Genomic DNA, 24,196 nt, shown 5'->3' with positions numbered 1-24,196 from the left:
TGGCCCCGCAAACAAGGTAATACTTAAGTAAGTTTAGACAAATGTGTTTAAAAAGAAGACGGATCCATATTGGAACCCAAAGAATGGTAAGCCTAGGTTTAAGAAGATGATCCATATTGGAACCCAAAGAATGGTAAGCCTAGGTTTAAGAAGATGATCCATATTAGAACCCAAAGAATGGTAAGCCTAGGTTTAAGAAGATGATCCATATTGGAACCCAAAGAATGGTAAGCCTAGGTTTAAAGTAAACTTTACATCACGACGACAATAACAAAAAATTCTCATTAAACAAACATATTTTTTTTACTTTCTTGTCTCTTTATTAAATTATCCATAACATCTTTATTTCTTTTACTTAGGTTGTGTCTTTTTCTGCTTCGTGATTCACGTGACTGTTATGATGCGTGCTATGTGAAAATATATCAGCGCGTGCACCAGATGAAGTGGCTGAATAATTGGATGAAAAACATAGAGATGTCATCATCAAACCAAACTTGTCATCACTGTTTTCGAGCATGTCATAGTCCGTTGGGGGCGACAGTGTTGAAGGTGAGATTACATTTGATAGGCAGTGGCCTACTTAAGTAGGAACTAGAGGGGGCTCAGCCCCATGGCCCATAGTGTTAATGGGGGTCCATTGATAATTTCATTGCGTGTAAAATTACATGGGATGTAGGGCTCACACAACCTTAAATCCGCTACTGTGGCGAGGAGCCTACATTTTATAAAATAAAGTTTAGAGACGGCTTGAATGAACAGTGAAATAAACATTACTACAAATGTACGACGTTCAATAAAGTTTATTTCATTATCTATTTAACCCGCCTCCAAAATTTATTAAATTGCTGTTGAAATTACCTATCCAAGCTCTGCAAATATTTGCAATCAATTGTCGCAATCTATTAAAATTGTGTAATATTCGATGTGAAAAGAATCCTTAATGAGGTAAAAAGAGGTATTATTTCCAATAATTTATCCGAAACAAAAGAATTGTTTTGTTTTCAAAAATAACTATAATTAACACAACAATATGCTACACAGGACAAAATAACACAATGAAAAATTGTACGCTAAATTGCATCAAATATTTTTGCTAGTAATATGAATACTAGCTTGAGAGCTCAAACAACACCGACACCTTAAGGTGTGATATCAGTGTACTGCTGACGTGGGTGTCTGGTTTTCTTAAAAACCTGGTCCGGAGCAGTTACATAAGTGGTTATTGTGTGGATTTTACTGGTTTAACGTGGTTACATAAATTATTAATACGTAGATTTTGGTGGTTTATTGTAGTTACGTGATAGATGAGTTTGTACATCGCCCGGTATGGCCAGGTGAATTAAGGCGTTTGACTCGTAATCTTAGGGTCGCGGTTTCGAATCCCCGTCGCTCCAAACATGTTCGCTTTTAGAACAATGAGGAATTATAATGTGACGATCAATCCCACTATTCGTTGGTAAAAGAGTAGTCCAAGAGTTCGCGGTGGGTGGTGATGACTAGCTGCCTTCCCTCTAGTCTTACACTGCTAAATTAGGGACGGCTGGCGCAGTTAGCCCTTGAGTAGCTTTGTGCTAAATTCGAAAAGAAATAAAACAGTCTATACAATATCCGGTTTTCAGCTAATTACTTAACAGATCAATGTGTGGATTCTCCTGACATGATTTTTATGTGCAAATTATCCTGTAATAATTTCCGTGAGACGTTATTGTCATTTAGAATATTTACATAAATTATAAGATGAGTTTTAATATTCCAATATCTGTTTTTTTGTTTTGTTTACATAGATGAATATTATAATGGTGGTGACGTTTATTGCATTGTGGACACCATATGCTTTGACATCGGTGTGGTCCATTTTTGATAGCAACCTACCAGCCATCCTCTACATCTTACCGACCATGTGCGCAAAGAGTTCTTGCATGATGAATCCTATTATCTATGGCTTTACCAACCACACTCTGCGTGGGGCAATGCAAGAGATTTGGCTGTCTGTGTGTTGCCGAGACCGAACCACAAATCGCTACCACTACCGATTGTAAGTATTTGATATTAGAAAGAGCACCCTGACAGTCATTTGGAGTAGGATCACATACATCAGCGCCGTCTTCTACGTGTAAAATATCTTCTTTACTGATAAATCATGCTAGTAACTGGCATCGTTGTACAATATTCTCTTTATTAACTTGTTATTGACGAAAATTATGTTAAGAATAACCGAACTTTACTGGTGTTTCTTATAAATCTTTGTTGTCTATCTTAACTTTCGCGGAAAACTAAAGAAAAACTACTCAAAGTACACAGGCTGTTTGTAAGTTGATTCCTGATGAATTGTCACTGGTAACAATTATTTCTAAAGACAATTTTGTATTTTTCCAGTTCCACAAATACTACATAAATATATTTTTTAATGAGACGTGTTCCTTTTTATCCATCCTATAAAGAGCTATAAGATCCTGGCTGCTGACTGAAAACACTGTAACAGGTAAATTATTAATTACACGAACACGCGCGAATTAATTGATAGTGTACGAAGCTGTGAATCACAAGGTTCAAGGCTCGATCCGCGATATGCTACTGAACAACTCTCCATTCAGTTGTGGAGACGTTATAAGAGTGACACGTGATTGAATTACGATACCTTGGCTAAAGGTGTTTTTTTTTTATTTCACATGTAACCATAGTAATAGCAAGTAATAAGTATAATCATTCTGAAACATTACTAACGAGGTAACAATTAACTAGTAGTCATATTCTATTAGTAGGAGTAAGGTCTGTAAGTTGCCAAGTAACAATCTGCCTTCACAATTGCTTATGCGTACGAGCTACGTGATCAGCCTCAGTTGTATCAAATACATAAAAACGTGGATTACGTACATTCTGTATATTTAGGTTTTAACTATGATGTAACCTTTAAATGCAAAGCTTTCAGTTCTATGCATCTGGTTCGATGGTTCTGTGTTAGACAAAGTAATATAGTAGTTGGTGTCTAAGACGGGAGCCCCATATGTCAAGACGAACGCTACCATTGCAAATGTCTGACACCGTTTTGCTCGATCGCTCTTGACTGAAAACAAGAATAACAAGTTGTATAATTTACCTCTGCATTTTTTCATGCTAAGTTTGGTCTATTGATATCTAAAGTTAAACTTGAAACAGTGCGATTTTTAAAATATTCCTTTCAAGGAAACAATACAAGAAAAAAGCAGAAAATTCTATGTTAATAGATTTGAAACGTCTTGTCTCTATGAAAATAATATTAGATTTAAGAATAAAGATGAGATTTCAAACAGTAACCTTGAATATGCAAAACAAGTTTAAGCCATTAACCAGCCAAAAAAAAATGCTCAAACTCTGACTAGATATCTGAAAAACTATATAAAAATATTAGAAACAGCCAGGAAATGTCGAAAGATAGCTCTAATGAAAGCTGCGAGGACAAACCTAGAGTCCAGTTATTCTCTAGACTTAGTACCAAAAAGCTATGAGATAGATTAAAAAAACAAACACTTCTAAACAAATAAATTAAAGTGTAGAATTGAGATCACAAATATAAGAAAACAAGGTAGGAATGGGTGGGATAATACTACCACACTTGTTTTTTGGCAAGGTGCAACCTCAAAGTTGGTGTGGCCATAGTTTCGCAGATCCTTATTTTGTGTTTAATTGAGTTTTATAAATAGTTTTTTCTGTGTAAATACGCAAAAAAATTTAAAAGTTCAAAAATCAGAGGTTTTAATACTGTTATTTTGGTTCACACCTTACCCGCTAGATGGCTATAATGTCTTCTGTAAGTAAGATATGACTATTGGAGCTTCCTGTATTACTTTCGACATCAAACAACCGCCTTATGATCTCACGCAATTTGTACTTGATTACTGAAACGTAGTTTAGAACAGAGAAATTTCGCCATGTACACTTTTCATTTAGTTTGAATAATTACCAAGTTACATAAATCACACGAAGTAAGAATGGACGAAATGATGGCCACATCCACTTTGAGGCCGCACAATGTCAAACAACACTAAGTGTTCTAATGTTATGCCGCCCACTCCAATCTTGTTTCTTTACTTTTTGGTGCTACGACTTTTGCTTCCTAATTGTTTAGTTACAATTTTTGATATATGTGAAAAAATAGGCTTAACTGATTCCAAAATATGTGAAAAAATAGGCTTAACTGATTCCAAAATCGCTTAAATTATGAGATATTTTTTCTTCCTTTTTGTATATCATGCTTTTTAAATATATCGAATTCGATCAGTTAACTAAGGAAAGTAAGTTTTCAACAAAACATGTCTGATTCACATATATTTAACTTTTTAAATAACCTCCATCATCATCATCATCATCTGCCACTCAAATCCTCAAGGAACATCGGGCCGCAATCACTGCGGTTTCCGTAACAGGTTTTTTTTTTAAGTGAGTAGGTTGTTAGTCGACTGCACCTAGCCGTCCCTAATTTAGCAGTGTAAAACTAGAGGGAAGGCAACTAGTCATCACCACCCACCGCCAACTCTTGGGCTGCTCTTTTACCAACGAATAATGGGATTGACCGTCACATTATAACGCCCCCACGACTGGGAGGGCGAGCATGTTTGGCGCGACGCGGACTCGCGACCCTCAGATTACGAGTCGCATGCCTTAACGCGCTCGGCCATGCCGGGCCAAATGACCTCCATAGCTGTTTATATCAACAACGAGGACTATGCGTTGAACTCTTACTTACACAACATTAAGTAAACAAATCTTGCAAACTGAAAACTGGAACATTTATTTTACGTAATGAAAATAATAAAAAAGATAAATGTTATGTAACGATTTTTTTTTTACAAATTTATTTATCTACAGAGAAAAAATACATCAAGACGTCGACAAAGAGGGGGTGTTTACAGGCCCAAGAGACAATCGTAAGTGCGAGTGCCATGAATGTCACAGCCCACATTTGCTGTTACATTCACTGAGCGGTAATTCTCCATACCTTACACTGAGTACTCGACCAGATGTCAGCTGTGCCCAGGTGCAGAAGCAAGAGGACGTACAAGCTTTTACTGTTACTGCTGAAGTTAACATGTAAGAAGAGAAAAGGAAAAACAATAGAGAGAAGAAACATCCTTCACTCCGTACTGTGAGTGCTTTATGATAGCAAAGCCACAATAGGCTATCTGCTGAGTCCACCGAGAGGAATCAACTCCGTACTGAACAGTGATTAATATTCTTTTATCTAGTATTAAAACCACAAAATTGTTTAACTATTCACCAGTATTAATTTTCAGGTATTTCTGACAGCTACGGTTATGTCAGAAAAAGAAATACTGGCAAAATTTCAACTGGTCATTTGTTTGTCCTCTAATTTCTGATTATCAAAAGTATAACTCACTTCTGACGAGAACCTCAGTGGCACAGAGGTATCCGTAGTGGGCAGAGCATAGATATCCCTTGTGTAGCTTTCGCTTTACACGAAATTCCAAACAAACCCACTACCAGGTGATATGAATTTTAAAGTTGATCGGGAACCAGTATGTTTTGTATGAATACTAAACCATCTGTCACTATCAAGTGATATCTATTTTAATGTTGACCATCAACCAGTGGCTTTGTATGAATACCAAACCATTTGTATTACCAACAAGTGATATGTATTTTAAAGCTGGCCATCAACCAATATAATTGTACGAATTCTAAACCATCTCTGTCACTACCAAGTGATATGTATTTTAAAGTTGCCAATGAACCAGTAGATTTGTGTGAACACTAAACGATCTCTGTCATCACCAAGTGATATGTATTTTAATGTTGACCATCAACCAGTAGATTTGTGTTAATAGTACACTATCTGTACCACCAACATGTACGAATAAATCACAGAAAGTTATCGAACATCCTGCTCACCTATAGCGTTTCTCGAGGTTTTACATACAAAAACAGTACAACATTCATATATCATAATAGTCCTGAACAAACGTCAAAATGTATTAAGTTCTCTGTGCAGAATACGTAATAGTCTGAAATTGAACAAATGTCAAAACATGTAACAATTTTGAAAGAATCACAGTGCATATATATATAATGTAATTACGCTATATTAATTTCTGTCATCACAAACAAACATGTAAGCTCTCTTGTTGTTCCAGCATAAAGTATATTATTATTATTTTTTAATTTTGCGCAAAGCTGCACTAGGGCTACCCGCGTTAGCCGTCCCTTATTTAGTAGTGTCATCACCACCCACCGCCAACTCTTGGGCTACTCTTTTAATCAACGAATAGTGGGATTGACTGTTACATTATAACGCCCCCACGGTTGAAATGGCGAGCATGTTTGGTGCGACGGGAATTCGAACCCACGACCCTCGGATTAGGAGTTGAACGCCTTAACCCACCTGTACATACCGGTCCTAAGTACATTAAATATTTTGAAATATTAAATGATAATAAGTTTTGACCCTGGTAAAAGGTTTATTTCTTTACATATCAAAATATTTTTTTTGTTTTAGTTCTCGTGCGCTGAGTTTTTTACAGTTATAGCGACTGTATCTCATGCATTATCTTATCGACTACGTCATAATATACTTTATGCGCGCAGTACAACTAGAAGTTTAGTATAGTGTCTGCGTGCGTATAAATAGTTTATACTTTGAACTTCCCATAAAACATCTTGGTTATAAGAAGAAGGATATGGAACCGATTAGTTGTTTAGTTACCTATTTATAACTTCTGAAGATAACACTAAATTTTTGTAAGATGTGCCCTTTAAAAGAGGATATGGCAATTAACTATGATATCTGTAAAAGTTAAAACGATGGAAGCGCAAATGTTAAAATTGAGACTAAACCAAGAATAAAGGAAATGAAACAAACAGCGTTTTGTGTAAGTTTTGTATCTCCAGTTCTCGATAATACTGACCCATTCATGCAGTATATTGAATTTAATATCCTAGAAATCAGGACATGACAACTTTTTGAAAATAAAAACAAAAATATCTATATTGATTTAATCAACTAGTCTGTTTACAGAAATTTAAATATAAAGCAAATTCCATGTATAAACCAAGATACAAACTAAGGTTTACATTTTAGGAGACGCCCTCTGGTGGCCAAGCAGTAACTATGACACCTTATAAGACTAAAAATTCGGTTTGCATATCCAAGTTGAGCAAACCCAATTGTGTAGTTTTATCCTTAATAACAAAACAAGTCAATACATCTTCGGAAAATAACATAAAATAAGACAGACAAGCGTAAAAATGTTAATTAATTTTTAGTGTCTATAAGTCTCTTATCCTCATATTAAAACCTTATATGAATAAAAGCCTAATCCAAAAAAACAAAATTAACTAATAAATTACGTCTGTATATAAGGTTTATTTTCGTGCATATTTTCTAATTCTTGAATTTATCGTTACACTTGGAAGATACAAAACCGTGTAGATATAAAGAATACAAGTCCGGCATGGGCAGGTTGTTAGGGACGCTTGACTGGTAATCAGAGGGTTGCGGGTTCGAATCCCCGTTACATCAAACATTCTCGCCCTTTCAGTTGTGGGGGCGTTATAATGTTACGGTCAATCCCACTATTCATTGGTAAAAGAGTAGGCCAAAAGTAGGCACTGGGTATATGCCTTCCTTTTAGTATTACTCTGCTAAATTAGGGACGGCTAACGCAGATAGCCCTCGTGTAGCTTTGTGCGAAATTCAAAAATACAAATAATCGACTGAGTGACGTAGGAATAATGTCGGTGTTCCTGTTCACGTGCGACATTCGAAACTATTCTGAACTGAAGTGGGGTAAACAATGAGCTATCTCTGCTCTCTCCACTACGGGTATTGAAACCTGGTTTTTAGAGTTGTAAGTTCGCAGGTATACCGTTGTGCCACTGCGGGGCTTAACTGGTATGGAGTTCGTGTTTGTATAAAGGGAAATTGGAAAATAAACATATCTACTTTACAGTAGTCTCAGAGTTTTTTTTCTAGAAGCAGTTTTATTAATCACTTATTGTTTGAAGCTGCCACTTTAAGATCTGGGGGAGGAGCTGTCATGTACTCATGATATAATGTAAGGTTTAAAATAAATTCACTAATTTAATGATAATTAGAAACTTTTAGATAAAAAACGATTACCTTCAGCAATATTGAAGCTGTAAAATAGTGTGATTTTTTATGCAAACATTTAAAGGAAAATAAATAAATGATATGGAAGTAGGTTTAAATCTTAAATCTTTCAACACAAAAACGAAAACTAGTGTGTCGCTACATTCGTTGTTGAAATGAGGCTTAAGGAAGAACATTATGAAGTAAGGCTTACGGGAGAACTTTATGAAATTATTTGTTATTTATCTTAAATTATGTTTTCTTAAACTAAACTAAATTTATCTCAAATTATGTTTTCTTAAACTAAACTAAATTTATCTCAAATTATGTTTTCTTAAACCAAACTAAATTTATCGTATTTTATATTATAAAAAAGACGTTTGCACTGTTGATATATATGCTTGTATTATTATCTCCGTTAACGATTCCTTCCTTATAAACTACCAATTCTACTATTCAACGTTTTTTGAAAATATGTCGCATTTCATCGACTTTAAAGGAGAAAAAATCCACTTTGTATTTATTGCAAGCCTGCTATTACGATTCGTCTCTAGTTCTGAACTAATCATCATAGGATAGTTGGCAATTAATCTGCACCACACTGAGTAGCTATCACTCTTGTAACACAACCATAACCTAACGCGAGGAAAAGTGTTTTGTAATATAGGACGGATTCAAATCCAAACTGGACAGCAATTAGAGGCAGAGATCTACCACAGGAATCAGGACTACAGTACTCAGGAAAACTTAGATAGTCAGTCACATGGAAAAACTCGGCCGTGAAATGAAATTGATTGGCTGTGTTTAATACTGACTGATATGATAACTTTTCTTAAATAAAATAATGTTATATATTATTAAATAAATAAACACTAATTTTATTTTTACTTTTAAAAAGGTTATCTAAATTTGCGATCTTTCATTACGAGGGAAAATATTTTTTTTATTTTAAAAGAATTAAATAAAACGAAATATTTGCCATTTGAACGTAAGATCTGAATTTTGAAACATCAAAATTGTTCAACACGACACTTTTGTAAAAATTACACTTTATGAAAATTGTTTTAACTTATTTTGCTTTTTGTTAAACACGTAACAAGGTAATTTACGTTCTTTGAAAATATTCATTCATTTTCATTTTTGAAAACTTAGGTTTTCTGCTTATATTTACGGTGTTTATTGAAAATTGACAGATGTTTTCACTTAAAAATATACTGTGGTAGAAACTAAATCGTCCAACTTATGTTATATATGTTTTTGATCCAAACTTTTCATGGTTATGAACAAGAAACGTGATGTAACCCGATTCAGTAGGTCAAATATTTTACTTTGTGATTTTGGTGGTTTTGAACAACTATATTCTCAAAAGTGGTTAAGGTGTTTGTAATAATTATACCTCCTCGGTAGGACAGCGGTAAGTTTACGAATTTACAACGCTGAAATTCAGGGTTCGATTATCCTTAGCAGACACAGCAGATAGCTTGATTTGGCTTTGCTATGAGAAATACACACAAACACATATAAAAAGATATATATATATATATAAGTAAATAAATGTTAAAAACTATCATATTAAATAATCCTTATCAAAAATGTTCATATAAATTTTATTCTAACTTCTACTTCGATCTACACATATCTAATTTCTAAATTATTAATAACGTTTAAGTTTGGACCGGATGTAACTCGTTACCATAATATAACGTTTTGGACAACATGGGGCTACTTCTAAATTATTAATAACGTTTAAGTTTAGACCGGACGTAAGTGGTTACCATAATATAATGTTTTGGACAACATGGAGCTTATTGACCCAGCTCGGTTGCTCCGTCCTCTAAACTAAACAAAAACTATTAATAAATAAACTTTAAAAAATAATAAAGCCAGCTTTTATCATTCATATATTTATTAAGATTTCTGTTTCTCTTAAATTTACTGTCTCCACAACATTTAAAAACAACCTATTAGAAAGCTGAAAATAACCCCCTATCCCTGCCAAAATCTATATTTGTGTTCCCTAGCCGTGGTATGCTGTAAGAATTACTGTCAACTCTCAATATTCAATCAAAACAGAATAGTTCAAGAGTTTGCTAGGAATACAATTGACTAGCTGGCTGCACTTTTGTACACCATTTCGAGATCATGAACCGTTATGCGCAGAGAACTGTTTGTCTAGCTTTGAGCAGAAATTTAAAAAAAAACATCACCACCTTTCAATTGTTACTCGTAATTAAAAGTTGACGTTGAGTGCATTAAGGTTATCTAAAATTATATTTTTTTTAAAAACGAGTATGTTGTAGGTTTGGACAACCTATGATAATAAGTTTAACGTGTTATCTGATGCGTTTATCCAGAATGTTGTTTGTTTGTTTTTAGGATGGATAAAGGGCAATGTATTGATTTAATGTGTTTCTTTTTAATAATATAGAATCATTTATTGGAACATAAATAATATATATTTTATTGGTACTTCTAAATATTACAGATATTTAAGACATCTTAGTAAGTGAAACGTGGTTGTATCGTATAAAGGTTTAGAATTCTAAAAGATGTTTGGTGTTGTAAGATGATGGCCATGCTGCTGTAACATATTTTATTCTAAAGTGCTTTTTCATGTACACTGGTAAAATTTGCCTTTGCCATAGAAATCATATATATAAATATATATACCTTATAGTCACGAACAAGAGAGAGTGGACACTGGATACGAATTTTTCTGTAAAAGTGAGCGAATAAAAGAATTTGTGTGCGAAACCTTTCAACAAAACGAGCACAACGACCATATAAAGTTGAAAACAATGAACAGACTCTAGCCTTGTTGCAGAAGGCTTACTTTGTAACCTATAATTGTTGTACCTCCATTCGGAAGAACATATCACTCTGTTAATATCATACGTCATACAAATAATAGTCATCACCACCCACCGCCAACTCTTCAATTACTCTTACAAACGAATAGTGGAATTGACCGTAATATTGTAACGCCCCACGGGTGAAATGGCAAGCATGTTTGGTGTGACAGGGATTCGAACATGCGACCCTCGGATTACGAGTCGAGTGTCTTAACCACCTGACCATGCCGGTCCGAAAACGAATGATCTTAACTCCAGTTAATATACTATGTATTATATTAATATATAACTTAGTGAATTTTATGACCTTCATCAGAATACATAATTTCAGTGAAAAAAAATATTCGTAAAAATTGTTATTAAATTCTTTTATTTTTCTAACTTCCCGATTTTGCTATATTTATTCTCAGAAATTCGCAAAATAACAAAATAGTGTTAAGTTTAATTACTGGACAATTGTACGAATGAATGTTTGTAGTTACGTAAATATTAGCTTTCGAAGAAAAATATTATTGTTTTATAATATTTTTAAAACGTCATACCTGTTAAAACTTTTTCAGATTATTATTCAACAGAACTGAGCATATATATAAATATGTATATACATACAGTTTTGACCAAATTGATTACTGTAGCTTGTTATATTTTAGGAGTTATTATTGTTTGCATGTTGTTCATTGTGTCGTTAATCGATATGTGTGCGTACTACAAAACCCTATACTGCTGCATACCATATATTCAGGACATCAGTGAAAAATAACCAAAATTTGAAAAAAATTTGTAACAAAACACAACATTCCAGTAAACACCAAATTTATTTAAAAAAATACAGGTGCAAAACTAAAGTTCATACTATGTAAAAACTACATTGGCAAACAAAACACCAACATAATTTGTAAAATACAATGCAATATTTGCCACGACTTCTATATTGGAGATACAAGCAGAAAAATGAAAACCACATTCAATTAACACAAAAAACACCTTCACACGTTTTTGAACACTGCAAATCAAATAAACACAACATAACCATAGAAAACATCCAGATACTAAGTAGGGAAAAAATATAAGCAGAAAATCAAAGAAGCCTTACCTATACAATAACTCAATCCAGAATTAAATATTAAGTAAGACCATTATACCTATATTAATTAATAACCTAACATCTAATTGCAACGCCCCCTACAATCCTGTATGCGTTTACCTTTTTGTCCCTATACATGTGCCCGGCTACGGTTAGCTGCAAATTCTATCTTTGTTAACCTGAAGATGATCTAAGAAGGTATAAACGTTGCTGTGTACTTTATTTTAATTAAAGTGCTAATACCCATATCAACCCTCTTGAGAATACGTAATCACTCTTTTGTTAACAGAGCTCTTTGAAAGATGGCGCCACTTTATAGAAATATGTCTGATAATTAAATACGCACATCTTTATCAAATGTTTCTGAATAGTCATTCTTTTGTTGACACAGCTCCTTCAAAGATGGCGCTACTTTATAGAAATTCCTCCAGCACTGTTACATCTTTTACGCGCTACTGTGGTAATTAAAACTTGAATTTTTTTCTTTATTCAACTTTTTTGTTATTCATTTTGGTTACCAAATATTCCTCTGTTAATTGATGGGAATTTCTAAAATTACTGTTAGGTTTTTATGGCGCTTATTAATTTATGATTTATAACTTTAAAAACTCATTCTAAAAAACAAATTAAGTTTGAAAATGTTCTCTTAAACTTGGCTAATTTTGGACCTGGTGTTCGTAAGAGAGAATATTTGTTTTTTTTTTTAGCTTAAGCAATTTTAAAACAGAAATATGTGTGTGTATCACACACTAATATTTATAATTGATGACGAAAAACCCATGTTTTAGAAAACAGAAGTTTAGAGACGATTTAAATGGACAATGAGGAAAAAGTAGTTACAATTGTACAATTCTTTGAATAAATGGTCGTTTATTTGTTTGTTTTGAATTTTGCGCAAAGCTACAAGAGGGCTATCTGTGCTAGCCGTCCCTAATTTAGCAGTGTAAGACTAGAGGGAAGGCAGCTAGTCATCACCACCCACCGCCAACTCTTGGGCTACTCTTTTACAAACGAATGATGGGATTGATTATAACATTATAACGCCCCCACGGTTGAAAAAGTGAGCATGTATGGTGTAACGGAGATTTTTTTAAAGCAACTAACTTCTCTCCATATTGCGACTGATCATTTTAAATGTGAGGTGGAGCACAAGAAACTGCAGATAAAAGTAATCTAACACTTAAAGATAGAAACACATGTTAACACTCAAGGGTAGAAACGTGTTTAACACTTAAAGGTAGAAACATGTGTTAACACTTAAGGGAAAGATTTGTTTGTTTTGGAATTTCTCACAAAGCTACTCTAGTAGCTAATTTAGCAGTGTAAGACTAGAGGGAAGGCAGCTAGTCATCACCACCCACCGCCAACTCTTGGGCTACTCTTTTACCAACGAATAGTGGGATTGACCGTCACATTATACACCCTCACGGCTGGGAGGGCGAGCATGTTTAGCGCGACGCGGGCGCGAAACCGCGACCCTCGGATTACGAGTCGCACGCCTTGCGCGCTCTGCCATGCCAGGCCTAAGGGAAAGAACATGTGTTAACACTTAAGGGAAGAAACGTGTTTAACACTTAAAGGTAGAAACATATGTTAACACTTAAAGTTAGAAACACTTGCTTTTTATAGCTTACATTCGGTATTTTAATGTTCTATTTAACATTATATACATGTGTATTGTTTTTGAAAATATTAATCATCTACCGTACATATATATTATATTTTGTTGATAAATATATGTCATAAATTAATAATGTATTGTGTAAAGCGTTCTTTTACCAGTATAGCAGAAGGGGCTTTTATTGATGTATTAAAAAGAGATATTTTATTTAAATATTTCACTTTGTGGTACTTCTATTTTAAATTATGTTAATTCATGCTATTTAATAAATGTTTCATAAAACAAAAAAGGTTTTATTCAATCTCATTATTGAATACCAGCCCAATTCATCTCAATTTGCATCTCAAGATAGAACATGATTTCAGACTCCAACACTGATCAGAACCTCTCAGTGAATCCGTTTCATGATAATTTTAATCTTTAAAACTCGTGTGATTGTCCATATAGTCCACAACAGCTTATTTGTTTGTTATTATTCAACTTGAAAGAATGTATTTTTGGAGAAACATAACTTTTCCCCATTAATGTAACATGTTAAATTCTGTTCTTAAGTTGTGTTTCTTATACATGTTCCCTGAAACAGAAACTCAATGTGGCAACTGTTACATGCAGTATGGAATACGTTAGAGTACAATACAGGTAATGAAATAAAGCTCCACAGTTCATTGGAAAGTCTGTTTCCAAAGAAGGAATCGAAGTGGCTGATAGAAGAACCTATGATTGGCTGCTTCAGAGACGTCTTCTTAAGGAAGCTCAAAGAACGAATTGGATATCGTCAACTACAAGATAAGAAGGATTATCCTCAGTTGTTAGATACAAGATTGGAAACAACTTTGTGTGAAATATACAACCCTGTATTTGGTTATACAAGGCTTAATCTATTACACTATAGTCCTTTTGCAAGAGAAAGTTTACTAAAATTAGACTGTATTTCAGTGAATTTCAGAGAGTACTTTATAAAACATTTAGCCTTTATTCTAAAGGCTGGGAACAGACAGACACTGCTTTGAGGTATAAATACTCTTGGAGAGATTCAACGATTTATTATGTAACAGTTTTATTTACTTCAAGTTGTATATGCTTTATAAGAAATAGATATGTTTGTGTTATTGGTGGTGTTATAATCTTTGAGAAATACATTGAGTTATGTCCCACTATAATATAGTTTTTATACAGTGGAAAGTGCCACGAAGTTTGCATATTTTATATTAATATGGTGTTTTGAATTTATTAGTTATTCTATGCATTTGCAATTTTCAGATAACTCGGTCAAGAAATTCAAGTTGACCTAGTTTCAAGCTGCTCTTGGTTCTGGTTCAAGCTGCCCTTGGTCCTTTGTCATTCTACGGAGTTAACAATTTTCTGTCGTTGCTGGGACGTTGGACGATGGGGGACGTTGCTGTAATACTGCAGTATGCGTGGGAAATATATGACTTCAAACTTATCTTATTTAAATTTACGCTCGTTGTATAATAGATAGAAATAATAATTCGGACTCACACATTTTTATGTGTGTGTTATTTTCATGTAAAACTGACTTCAAGTGTAACGAGAGAAGTCCTGTAGAACAACATAGTTCCGGCTAGGAAATATAACGTAATCCTAATTATATCAATTTACAGGCTTTATGAAAACAAAGAAATTGATCACAATGTTAAAGAACGACGGACACAACATTTTATTAATTAATCCAAATATTTTATTCAGTCCCGTTTAATGGAGGTGAAATTGGCATCGTGAAGTCATTGATAGCGTTTGTGAGAATGTGGAATAAAAAAGCTAGAAACCGACATTTTGTAAAGACACTGAACTATAGTTATAACAACTGTTTTGAGCCAGCGAGTAACGTAGAGAGAGATAATTTGAGATAAACACAACACTTAACACTCAATACAAAATATTTATTGTATTTACTTTGATTTTACATGTAAAAATACATTTTCCCCAAATTATTGTTTTAGAGCATAAAAAACACTTGGGTATGACCATGATTTATTTTTCACTCTGGAGAGTGCGTTCGTAGATTTTAGAATTATTATAACACCAATACAAATTTCGATACAAGTTTACAGTCATAGGTATTCGTGTCAAAATACCAAAATATTTTGTTTCTATTAAAAAATACAAGGAAACACGTGGTTTGTCGAATTAAAATTTCAACGACATGAAATTCTCATTAGCTTAACGATCGCCCACTTATGATTAGACATCATATCACTTTATAGTTTGAAAGTGAATTATTTATTGAGACGCCATATATGGCCACTAAGCTCGTCTATACAATAACTTGTAACATAGGTAAACAAACATTAACTGTTTAAATTAAACCAAAACACGGTACAGAAGCAGTTTATATGATGCACAAGCGTGTATGTATTGCAAGTCACGGAGTGAAAATAAATTTGGCACAATGCAATAATAATGTTACTACTAAGTATAGACTTGCATGTAGAACAAGTTATGCACTAAATTGATTATTTGTTTTTGAATTTCGCACAAATCTCCTCGAGGGCTATCTGTGCTAGCCGTCCCCCTAATTTAGTAATGTAAGACTAGAGGTAAGGCAGCTAGTCATCACCACCCACCGCCAACTCTGGAGCTACTTTTTTACCAATGAATAGTGGGATTGACCGTTATGTTATAAGGCCCCCACGGCTGAAAGGGCGAGCATGTTTGGCGCGACGGGGATGCGAAGCCGCGACCCTCAGATTACGAGTCGCACGCCTTAACACGCTTGGCCCATGCCGGGCTGTGCACTACATAATAATGTTATTACTAAGTATAGACTTACATCTAAACAAGTTATGCACTAAAAATAAAGTTAACTCTAACGTAAGAGTGATTTCTTTATTATTCACATCGTATTGGGAAACGTTCATGTATTTGTATAAATTAAAATAAAACATAATACTGATGGAAGTAAACTAAATTTCTTATAAAAAATGTAGCACCTTGTTAATTTAATGAACACACTTTCATGTGTGCTGACTGATTTGCAATTTATTTTGTGAACATATGATGCAGGTAATTTCTTTAATTCTACAATTTTTCTCGAAAATACATTTTTATTTTAATAGAATGATATTGATGTTATTAATATTTAGAAAAACATGCTCGTCCTTTCAGCCGTGGGGCGTTATAATGTGCGGTCAATCCCACTATTCGTTGGTAAAAGAGTAGCCCAAGAGTTGGCGGTGGGTGGTGATGACTAGCTGCCTTACCTCTAGTCTTAAACTGCTAAATTAGGGATGGCTATCGCAGATAGCCTTCGTGTAGCTTTGCACAAAATTAAAAATAAAACAGGAACAAACTAGCAACGTGGTCAGGGGTGCAAAAATATAACTGATTTGGGTGATGTTTTTGTTGGTTATATTAGGCACTTTTATCAGAAGAAAACTTGCCCAATACCTAGTATAGGAATTATGTTCAAGTGCTTCATACTTTATTATCCCTTTAGGGAGTTTCAATAGTTCGTCATAAATGTGTTGCAGATAATTTTATTACTTCTGTCTTCTCTGTTTATCGTTCATGTCTTATTCCAGTTCGTGGTCATAAAGTATTTGTAACACCTGAATTCCTCAGACGTTTGTAAAAATAAATTATTAATTCATTTTAAGTTCTAAACTGTTTTCATTTACTCAATCAAATACTTTCTTGTATAAGAAAATTATTTATTAATTATTTGGTATTTAGGTAAGTAAAATATCACTCGTTTCAATTTCGCGCAAACCTACAAGAGGGGTATCTGCTCTGTTACCAAGTTACAGCCCCTCAGTGGCACAACGGAAAGTCTGTAGACTTACACACTAAAAACCTGTTTTTAATATCAATGGTGGACAGAGCACATATAACCCAAACAAATAATAACTTAGCAGTGAAGGACTAGAGGGAAGGAAACTAGCCATCACCACCCACCGCCAACTCTTGTGCTACTCTTTTACCAATAAACAATGGGATTGTCCGTCACATTATAATGACCTCACGCCTAAAATGGTAAGCATATGTGGTGGGAATAGACTACTATTTAAATTCGTGATTCCCAGATTGGGAGTCAAACATCCTAACCATCTGGTCAAGTGAAGATCTCTCTGTGTGTATGTTTCCTTATAGCAAAGCCACATCAAGCTATCTGCTGAAACCACCGAGGGAAATACAAACCCTGATTTTCGCGATATAAATCCGTAGACTTACCACTGTACTAGCGGGGTGCTCAAGTGAAGCTCTGAAATAAAGAGGGCGAACATGTTCACATGAATAACACTGCATTAATCGATTCGATACTTCCAAATAAACGTGCGACACCGTTTGATTTTAAACAAATTTGTGTGTTTTCCGTTCTTCCAAATCCCTTTGGCTCTTGTGACGAAGCTACTTCCTTCGGGTTGATACACATTGGACCTTCAACATAGTCTGCCTGTTTGTATTCCTTTATCGTTTGTTTTGGTATGTTCAGACGTCTATCTCTACCAAGCCTGTTGTACCTAATAACGTGTTTCCACTTTTCCTGGTCATTGCTCAAGTCTAAGCATGTGTAGTTGTTTAAAATTCCTGGATCCACATAGAATACAATGACGGCAGCCTTATTAGAATAGTTTTTATGTTTGGCCCAGTCCAGTGCATATTTTATCTCTGACGTCATGTAGAATCCATCTTCGTGTGAAAAATCCTGACCACTAGAACCTTCACTTCGCTGTATACCATTGTGGATAATATTATCTGCATGATTATGAGAAGTTCCGTGGAAGAAAAGGAGTTTTTCGTTCAGTGATTTTAGGTGATTCTCAATTTGCTGTGGAAGGTTATACAGATTACAGTTTGTCAGGTTTATATAGCTGATCTCACCTTTTAGGTCATCTTCATCCGAATCGTCTGGGTTGTCTCTTGAGACAGTCACTTTTTGCCATTCATCTACAATATTCGGGTTGTATGGATACCGACTAAATCTGTTAAGCAATATGTCATAGCTAAACATGCTGTCAATGTAGGCTTCTACCCAATACAGAAGAGGCTGATGGTCTTGATATGGATTTTCTAATAGACATTTCTTTAACACAAGTGACCGGCTTTCAGAAAATCCAAGATGTTTCAAAGCATCATCCAAGCGTTCACTGTCTAAATTAGTTTCAAAGGAGCTATTTTTTATGTAATTATTCACCCAATATTTGTCTGTCTGGTGATGACGAATGTGGGATGGCAGTTCTTTTAGGTGATCTGTAACAGAATCATTCATTCCTAGCACCAAACTGAGAACGTGTTCTGGACATACAGTGACATCTTCATGAACCAGGTGATGCAGTTCTTCTGGGTTCATGCGACGAATAATTTTTTGTATACATTTTTTTTCCTCATTTAATGTTGAAAACTCTTCTAGTTCGATGTGTGTAAAAGCCGTATAGTGCAAAAGCACTTTATCCAAAAAATATGTATACCTAATCAAATGTTCCTTAAGAGTTCTCAGTTTACTTATAAATTTCTCATTAAGTTTCTGAGTATTTTTGAGACCAGCTTTGACAACTTCTGAAGCAGGTGTTGGTGGATATGCTGACGCTTTCTGTACAAGTTCTATCAGCTTGTTGTTGTAAAGAATTACGATTCCCAGCAAAATTATAGCATTTTGTAAACTTTTATCTTTGACCAAAGGTTTTTTTGTTTCTTCTGACATTTGATCGCGATTCTGGTCACATGTGGCACGTGGAAGATCTTGAGTGTGAGATGATGGAACACCAGTAAGATCCTGTTTATCTAGTGGGACAGCTACCCCAAACCCTTGTTCAAAAAACTGAAAAATGTATTGCAACTTCACGTGGAATTGACCGTAACTCAAGTGCAACTAACGGTTCAGCTTTAAAAATTACAGTAAATGTTTTCTTTGTCATTTTTACATAATAACTCTCGACCTCAACGATAATTCTTTTCAGGTATTTGTCGAGAGGTTCATACAGTTTAGTAGACGATGAGTCAGCTGGTAACGGTAAGGCCGGTAAATTGGCATCAGGATGGTTTATCAGCTCTCTTCCAAGTGGGTAGGAAGAGAGTTTGTTTCCCATGGTACACCTGTATGGAGTACAATAATAAAATATTTTATTTTAAAGAAGTTTCAATATAAGTACGAAATACTGATTTTGTTCTTAGACAGACCACACGTAGTGATCAGCTTTAGTTCAGTAACATTCATTTCATATTGAATTTCGTGGAAATCTATGTTGGGGTTATTTGCGCTAACCTTTTATAATTGAAAATTGATGAACTAGAGGGCAGCTAAATCGTTGGGACATGTTTTACAAGTGGGATTGAATATCGTATAACAACGATCAAGTTAGGTGAAAGGATTTGGTCCCGTAATAACCTTCATCAAGTTCGTATGTTTTTCTCTACTTTCTATTAATAATTTTGGGTGAATTAAACGCTCAAAATAGGTAACTGCTATTTACAAACAAAAAAAAGATAGAAAATATTATACATTTGTGAGGGATGGAAATAGTAAAATTGATTTCAAATGTTATATTTAAATCACTAGTGCAAAACCACAGCACTGACTTGTCTTGCACGTGCCTAATTCCAGGACTAATGTGGATGTACATATATTTTATCCGAGATCGAGCAAAAATTCCGTCTTCAATTCGTTTTGTCACTTCTTTGCCTCGGCCTCACATTTCTTAAACTTCAACTGTAAAAGGAACAACATTAAAACTCGTTATAATGAAACAATTCCAATCTTCCATGCCAAGCTGGGATACCCCCCAAAGACACAGTGACATGTCTGCGAACTCACGCTGATAGAAACCGGGTTTCGATACTTGTGGTGAGCTGAACATATATAGCCCATTGTGCAGCATGTGCTTCATTTCAAACAATCAATCAAACAAACACGTTGGGATAGGACACCTGTAGCGCCCCTTCTTTAAACTCAAAAGCTAAAAGTAGAACAGTACATACTCTGATTTGTTTTGAATTTCGCGTAAAGCTACTCGAGGGCTATTTGCGCTAAACGTCCTTAAATTAGCAGTGTAAGACTAGAGGGAAGGCAGCTAGTCATCACCACCCACCTCCAACTCTTGGGATACTCTTTTACCAACGAATGGTGGGATTGACTATAACATTACAACGCCCCCATGGCTGAAAGGGCGAGCTTGTTTGATATCATGGGGATTCAAACCCGCGACCCTCAGTTTATAAATCGAGTGCCTTAACCACCTGGCCATGCTCGGGGCCACTTTCTCTGTTTGTGCTTGCACTGCTTTATAACTTCCGCGTATCATATTCTATAAAATTATCCATTAATTATAAAATTCGTGTAAAATCTACTGAAATATTAATCCAATTTTAACTTCAGTTTAAACTAAATCAAAGTAATATAGATATTTTCCTTCAACTGGTTTGTAATAAGTTTATTTCTTTCCATAGTAATGTTTCACAGTAGTTGTGTATTATCTTACGACAGTGAGCTAGTGATTACAAATTGTTATAATTGTGACAGTAATAAATACAAGAGTCCTATTGATGTTTTTACATTTCCTTTCCTTTAATTTAATTGTAAATTTAGGTCTAATGAAAATTAATTTAATATCAATAAACCATGTGCCTAAAATATTATTAGCTAATATGGTAATAACTACAATCTCAGTTGGGTTCCTCACCCTTTATATGATCACGTCTCAGCTAACATGGTAATAACAAAAATCTCATTTGGGTTCCTAATCCTTTATATGACCATATCATAGCTAATATGTAATAACTAAAATCTTTATTGGGTTCCTAATCCCTTATATGACCACATCTTAACTAATATGGTAATAACAAAATCTCAGTTCGGTTTCTAATTTTTCATATGATCACGTCTTAGCTGATACGGTAATACCTAAAATCTCAATTGGTTTCCTAATTTATATGATCACGTCCCAGCTAATACAATAATAACTAAAATCTCAGTTGGTTCCTAATCCATTATATTACCATATCTTAGCTAATATGGTAATAACTAACATCTCAGTTGAGTTCCTAATCCATTATATGACCATATCTTAGCTAATATGGAAATAACTAAAATCTCAGTTGTGTTCCTAATTTTTTTATGATCACGTATTAGTTAACATGGTAATAACTAAAATCTCAGTTGGGTTTCTAATCCTTTATATGATCACATCTGAATACTTTTAACATTAATATTCAGCCTTTGTTGCGATAAGATATGATTCGGATTTTGTGTTAATTCATAGGATTAGCGATGATTGAACCAAACACAGATATTGTAGTTAGTCCTGCTAATCGCTGTTGGCAGTTTTTTAAATAGTTTACACAATTTAATTTAAAATGGTGGGTTTGGTATTACATGTAGTTGTAGATCGCGTGTCAGTCCTTTATGGTTTGCACCCCAAAATAGTAAAAAGAAAGAGAATTATGTAACACTTAAATACATTAAATATATCGTGACCAAGAACCTACGGCCAGCATGACCAGGCGGTTAAGGCACACGACTTGTGATCTGAGGGTCGCGGGTTCGAAATCCCATACCTCCAAGCATGCTCGCCCTTGCACCTATGGAAGCGGTATAATGTTACAGTCAATCCTACTATTCGTTGTTTAAAGAGTAGCCCAAGAGTTTGCGGTGGTTGGTGATGATTAGCTGCCTTCCTTCTAGTCTTACACTGCTAAATTAGGGACTGCTAGCACAGATAGCCCTAGTGTGGTTTTGCGAGAAATTCAAACCAAGAACCTACTTATAAAGTTAGGAACTTTACAGTGTAGTCTCATATGTGATGTTGTCTTAATGCCTTTAATTAACATTTCCGACATATTATAAAATAGCTTTCAGACTCAAAGTTTTGAAAAATGTTACGATGGCTGTGTATGCTTACTGCAAGCTGCGATTTCGTCATCTTTTCTCCCCATTTGAGCCAAAGGGAGTTTCACTGTTTGTAATTACGCACACAGCTGCACAAAGAACTATCTATGATTTGCTTATCATGGCTTTCGAAACTCGTATTATAGCGTTGTAAGACCGCAGATGTACAATTTGTGTGACTGGGAGCAACTAAAAAAGTACCGATGGTTCTAATAATTCACTTGATTTGATTGTGTTATAAATGTTACATTAAAATCTGCTTTACATTAGTGATTAATTTTAATTGCGACTGAAAAAGCAACTTCTTTAATATTCGAACATTTTTTTTTCATTTTACTGGAAAGATATTACTGTTTATTTATTTCGTGCAAAGCTACTTGAATCTCAGTATAAAGCTACACGAGGGCTATCTGTGCTAGCCATCCCTAATTTAGCAGTGTAAGACTAGAGGGAAGGCAGCTAGTCATCACCATCTACCGCCAACTACTGGGCTACTCTTTTACCAATGAGTAGTGGGATTGAGCGTTAAATTATAACGCCCCCACGGCTGAAAGGGAGAGCATGCTTAGCGCGACGGAGATGCGAACTCGCGACCCTCAGACTACGAGTCGCACGCCTTAACACGCCATGCCGGGCCTATCGTATTTTGAATGTTTAGTTCTGATTTTAGAGGATGAATTTCAGTTAACAGAGATATTAACCCATTACAACTATTTAACTTAGTATTTCTTTACTGAAGGGTATCTTAGCAAACATTTTTTCCGAAGTCCTAATTGTTTTACTGAAACACTAACCTAAGTATTTATTGTATTGGGATAAACTAACTTGTATAATTTAGTAATTCGAAAATAATAAAATGGCGTATACCTGACTGATCCGGTGACGTAGAAACTTGAATAATAACTAACTTTGTAGGCGTATGAGCCAATAATGAATTCTGTCTTGCGAACATACAGCCGATAAAGCGTTTCCATAGCAACTTACGATAAACTATCAGTACACTCTAGTTATCTACCATAGGCTACTTCTCATTATAACTGTTACAGACAGACACAAATTCTCGTGATGTATGTTTTTGTTGGTTTTTTTCGATTACGTTACTAATTCACAGTCTAAGATACTTTAGTTTGGTATTAGTTAATAGATATTATATTTTTATATAACTATAAACAAACAGTAACATCCCTTGTCATTGGGTTAGTGAGATTATCTCTTCTTGTACAAATAAAATTATGTTACCAGTATCTAGTATCACGAGTATCAAAATCCGGTATAAGCCTTCAAACTAACCACTGTGTCACTAGATGGCGCTTTGATATCAAGGTATGACATACAGACTTTACGAATCAATAAAAAATGAAGATACTTCATAAGCAAGTGAAACTACAAGGTGCGAGCTCATGTTCCCCTCCCACCAAATTCTCAGCCATTAGATTCACAGATCCCTGGCACGCTGGTGCCTAAAAGATCTCTTTCTTTCTCTCTCTCTGCTCTAATTTTACGTTTCATGTTTAACATTATTATTATTTTTTTATTCTCTCTCTCTCAGTAAGTCGTATACATTCCTCTCGGTCCGGCATGGCCAGGTGGTTAAGACACTCGACTCGTAATCTGAGGATCGCGGGTCCGAATTCCCATCACACCAAACAGGCTTGCTCTTTCAGACGTGGTGACGTTATAAAGTAACGATCAATCCCACTATTCGTTGGTGAAA

At 34.7% G+C, this 24,196-nt stretch overlaps 2 protein-coding genes across 2 annotated transcripts; one reads left to right on the top strand and one right to left on the bottom strand.

Annotated features, from left to right (window-relative positions):
* Window positions 1-440: 440 nt before the first annotated feature.
* Window positions 441-5,571, top strand: LOC143250272 (neuropeptide Y receptor type 4-like). The gene is made up of 3 exons (XM_076500736.1): window positions 441-549; window positions 1,785-2,035; window positions 4,846-5,571. Exons 1-3 carry the CDS (start codon window positions 460-462, stop codon window positions 5,069-5,071), a joined length of 567 nt encoding a protein of 188 aa, XP_076356851.1. The 5' UTR covers window positions 441-459; the 3' UTR covers window positions 5,072-5,571.
* A 9,949-nt stretch (window positions 5,572-15,520) lies between these two features.
* Window positions 15,521-23,491, bottom strand: LOC143251070 (uncharacterized). Its single transcript, XM_076502423.1, has 2 exons — window positions 23,350-23,491; window positions 15,521-19,694 (listed from the first exon to the last, which is right to left on the bottom strand). Exon 2 carries the CDS (start codon window positions 19,300-19,302, stop codon window positions 17,887-17,889), a length of 1,416 nt encoding a protein of 471 aa, XP_076358538.1. The 5' UTR covers window positions 19,303-19,694; window positions 23,350-23,491; the 3' UTR covers window positions 15,521-17,886.
* Window positions 23,492-24,196: the final 705 nt, after the last annotated feature.

Source organism: Tachypleus tridentatus, chromosome 5 (assembly GCF_004210375.1).
Source record: "Tachypleus tridentatus isolate NWPU-2018 chromosome 5, ASM421037v1, whole genome shotgun sequence".
Lineage (NCBI taxonomy): Eukaryota > Metazoa > Arthropoda > Merostomata > Xiphosura > Limulidae > Tachypleus > Tachypleus tridentatus.
The sequence above is the reverse complement of the archived record's forward strand: the minus strand, read 5'-3'. Positions and strand labels throughout refer to the sequence as shown.

Excerpts from the sequence above, each read along its gene's own strand:
- LOC143250272 (XM_076500736.1), top strand. The coding sequence starts at position 460 with ATGAAAAACATAGAGATGTCATCATCAAACCAAACTTGTCATCACTGT. Across the intron at positions 550-1,784 it reads TGGGGGCGACAGTGTTGAAG|ATGAATATTATAATGGTGGT; the intron begins GTGAGATTACAT and ends TTGTTTACATAG. Across the intron at positions 2,036-4,845 it reads AATCGCTACCACTACCGATT|AGAAAAAATACATCAAGACG; the intron begins GTAAGTATTTGA and ends ATTTATCTACAG.
- LOC143251070 (XM_076502423.1), bottom strand. The coding sequence starts at position 19,302 with ATGTCAGAAGAAACAAAAAAACCTTTGGTCAAAGATAAAAGTTTACAA.